The 4,080-nt window shown below is 53.3% G+C and overlaps 1 protein-coding gene across 1 annotated transcript; it reads right to left on the bottom strand.

The window, feature by feature from the left end:
• Positions 1-400: 400 nt before the first annotated feature.
• LOC102208476 (post-GPI attachment to proteins factor 2-like) lies at positions 401-3,758 on the bottom strand. The gene is made up of 6 exons (XM_005750243.1): positions 3,695-3,758; positions 2,957-3,125; positions 2,488-2,737; positions 2,297-2,403; positions 921-1,029; positions 401-792 (listed from the first exon to the last, which is right to left on the bottom strand). The coding sequence occupies exons 2-6, from the start codon at positions 3,122-3,124 to the stop codon at positions 662-664; spliced, it is 765 nt and encodes a 254-aa protein (XP_005750300.1). The 5' UTR covers position 3,125; positions 3,695-3,758; the 3' UTR covers positions 401-661.
• Between the last annotated feature and the right edge of the window lie 322 nt (positions 3,759-4,080).

Raw genomic sequence — 4,080 nt, 5'->3', positions numbered from 1 at the left:
TCCAACCAGCGCGCAGCGTTTCACGTCCTGTGGAACTAAAACGATTTCCTGTGTGCTGCAGGATTGTTTAAGCTACAAATACTGCAGCCATGAACCTCCTCTGAGGACCTCCCCCCGCCCGGCAGCTCCGCCTCCATCCTCTGCACATGCTCAGACCGTCTCAGCCTCTGATTTCTGTCAAAACATTTTGTTCTTTACTCAAAGGTTCATTTTTATTTCTTTACATTTCCAACACTTTCTCCTTCAGCGTTTATTCATCGTCCACTTTGGAAAAGCTTTTCTTGTTTTTATAAACTAAACACGTCAGGTGACGACGAGGATGAAGAACACCACCATGAAATCATCATCATCACATTTATTTTGTCTCTGATGGTTTTCATCTGTGTGGAAATAAAACCATTAAAACCCTGATCAGCTGTTTCTGTAAACAAACAAGTGTGACATCATCACAGCGGGCTGATCATCAATGACATCATCAATACGCATCATTTCTGACAATTTAAAGACACAGGCGCACTAGAGAAACAACAACAGAAGACGAACTCTGGTCCACGTCTCCATCACGCCGTCTGAAGGTCAGGGTGTCGTTGGAATGATGTCATCAGACTTCTCTCTCTGCGCTTAAGTTCAGAAATGGTAGAAACGCCCCGCCCCCTCCTGCTCAGTATCGTTTGTCCTCCGGCGGCGTGGCCACGGTCACCTCTTTGCTCCCGAAGTCCCAGAAGGCCGTCATGTGGAAGGCCATGTTGGAGAAGACCACCAGGTACTCGAAGGCGGCGAACAGGGAGTAGACTGGAGGAGAGACGGAGACGGCGTGAGACACGGAGACGGCGTGAGACACGGAGACGGCGTGAGACACGGAGACGGCGTGAGACACAGAGAGCAGCAGCACAGACAGCACAGAGCAGAGCGGCACTTACTTCCTGCTTCACAGTATTTGTTGTGGCGTCTGAAGAAGTAGGCGGCGATCACACAGCAGCTGATGTTGAACAGGAAGAGACGCAGCTTCCAGCGATATGATGTCACTTCCTGAGACGGACAGAGAGCAAAATCAACATCAGATTTATGGAAAACTACCAAAGAAATGAAAGACAAAGAGGCAAACTGGCTCCATGTGACCAGAGGTGGACGTTACTGTCTGACACCAAACTGTCCTGCAGAAGCTCCCGAGGAACCACAGAACCACCGCGAGAACCGAAGGAACCCACCAAGTATCCCAAAACTCTCCCTGAGCACCAACAGGCAACAAGACGCTACAAAGCCCTTCATGCACACGAGGTCACCAACACGGGCGACCAAAACAGAAGCAATGCTAGAAGGTTCTGCAGACCATAATAAGCCTTACAAGCACATCTCAGCAGGTTCACTAAAGTCGGGACTGGCTCCAGGAGGACTCACTCCTAGAACTGCCTCAGGTGCTGACAGGACCAACCCCAGATCTTCTTCTAGGACTCCTGGAACAAAGAAGGCCTCCACACCTGCACAGAACCTCAGAACGGAGGAGCAAACACTCCTGAAAGAGCTCCACGCCCACAGCTGGCATGTGTTAGTGTTTCTAGAGCTACATCACGTTCTCACAGAGCCTACGGGCGTATCCTTACATCCTCCTCGAAACAACAACAGGAATGCTCTGAGGTACATGTGGAGCCTCACCAGCAGCACCAAAACCACCTCCTGAACCACCTGACCACCTCAAACAGAGACAGAACCTGATCCTTCGTCCTCAACAACTTCCACCAGAATCATGCGATCCTCCTCAGAAATTCACTTAACCACCATAATGACAAAGTACCAGAAGGACCTACTAGTAATCCAAAATCCTCCTCAAGGACTCAGAAGTGTTCGAGTCCCTCAATCATGCCTGGAAGAAACAAACCTGCCCCGGCGTCACCTGAACCCCAACAGGAACAACATGAACCACCGTCAGGATCTGAAATCCTCCACAGACGTGGACGAGGACGCTCGCAGCGCGATGGGAACCCTCATGATGCCTTCGAGTACCACAAGAACTCTTCAAAGACCTGAACAAACCCCATAAACATTTACAGACTGATCCTCTCACAGAGCTTTGTAACATCAGGACTCTGAACTCGCCGCGACCGACTGATCGAGCAGTTTGTCTACAGAAAGCTTTGAAGGCATTTTAAACTAATTCATTACGTTTCCCCCAAACAGCTGGTAAAGGAAACGAACACTGAGCCTGAGAAACCGCGCGGACTAAAGCTCATCTGTTACGACTAAACGAGACAAACGACTGAAGTTTGTGGTCGCACAGCACGCTGACAGGGCGGGTTACCTCTGGGCTCACGTAGTGTCTCTTGATGACGTACCACAGCCAGCACGTAGTGAGCATGTGCACCAGCGAGCTCCCTATGAACGTGAGGAACCCGTACTTATGAACACCTGTGGAGACAAACGGCCGTCAGCACGTCTGAAGGGCTAACTCCTGATTGGAGGACCTGGGTCAGCTGACCGCGCCGTACTCACTGTAGGTTTCCGTGGACGACACGTACGTGAGCATCACCAGGCCGGTGTTCTCGGCGAGGCTGCAGAGGAGCGCCAGCCCGCTCAGCAGCAGCTCCCGCAGCCTGTTGGCGAAGCGGCTGCGGTAGAAGCTGAAGTAGGCGAAGGCCACCAGGTACCGCGGCGCCGAGTGGAGCCCGATGCAGCCGCGCCAGATGTAGCGCTCCGGCACACCGCTGATGGCGGAGCTGATGGACGGGAGGTAGTTGGACACCTGGAAGAAAAATGACTTCAGGTGAATCAGGTGGGCGGGTCCTGATGACACCTGAGGCTGAGGTGTGGCGTGGGAGCGTCATCACCGCACCGCCACCAGGTAATGCTTTACCCAGACGTTCAGCGCGAGCCTGAAATGCACATTTTGACTCGTCAGCTGGCTGTGGTTTCAATAAATCAGCAGCTTCCTGCTGACGTGTCCTTCGCCATCAGCACTCACCTTACAGTGCGTGTACGTCGCGTCCTCGTAGTGGTACCAGAGGGAGATGAAGATGCAGGCGATGAAGCCGGTCACCGGCAGCAGAACCGTCCCCACGGCGAAGCTTTTGAACGGCAGCCGGATGAGGAGCCGGTCCCGGTCCAGGCTGCTGTACGGCCCCTGGAGCATCCTGGGGGGTGGAGCCATAAACAGGTAAACACACCAGGAGCTTTCCCGCTGTGGTGATGTCACCGAGGTTGAACATTTAAGAGCTATCTGCGGTTTCTGCTGTTTGTTCGCTGACACCTCAAACACATGAGCCTCTGAGCCTGCACAGCCTCTGCTGATGTGCACGTTTGGTGCGTCCTCGCCGGGAGGTTATGGGGATAATCCGCCAGCTGCTCTGGATCACACCGTGCACTGCAGTTTACTGGAAACTGAATATTCACCATGTTTAAACCAGGCATCAGGTCAGGTCATCGACACATGTAAATGTTCTCACTGCACTTTGAGCTGTGTCTGTGCTGACGAGCGGGGGGTTAAAGGTCACCTGCACAGGTCGGTCACGGAGAACATTTTAAAACTGTTTGTTGCTGATCTGCAGAGAAATTCACCCACAGCACAGAAACATTACGTAGTTCGGTCCCGTTACTCGTGTCTGCGCTCTGAACACGTCCCTGTTCACCTGTACAGGTGACGCAGTCCTCTGACGTGGCAGACGTGCGGCTGTGAGCAGGCAGGCCGGGTGACAAGACTCACCTTCACGGCTCCCCGGGCTCGCTCCTCCTCGCTGCCATCGAGCCCCCCGCCGGTGTCCTCAGCCCCGGAGCTAATCCTGTCAGCCCAGCTAACCGCAGCAGCTAGCAACGTTAGCCGACAACTTCCGTGACTGTGACGGAAGCGCCGCTCCACACCTGTAACAGCGTCCGTTTCCCGCCACACGGCTGCTGCGAAGCTGCTCTCACCCGTTTAATGTCGCGCGCACACTGTCTACGCTGTTTATAATACAGTTTACCGGTTATTTCACCGGAGGACACACACACGCTCCGGTAACGACAACAAACTACTACTTCCGGTAACCACGTCCTTCAGAATAAAAGTCTTCCTGTCGCCTGCAGCTGTCACCCACCCAACGTCTCCGTCCA

This window comes from Pundamilia nyererei, unplaced genomic scaffold, assembly GCF_000239375.1.
Source record: "Pundamilia nyererei isolate P.nyererei 1_Seehausen unplaced genomic scaffold, PunNye1.0 scaffold00266, whole genome shotgun sequence".
NCBI lineage: Eukaryota > Metazoa > Chordata > Actinopteri > Cichliformes > Cichlidae > Pundamilia > Pundamilia nyererei.
The sequence above is the reverse complement of the archived record's forward strand: the minus strand, read 5'-3'. Positions and strand labels throughout refer to the sequence as shown.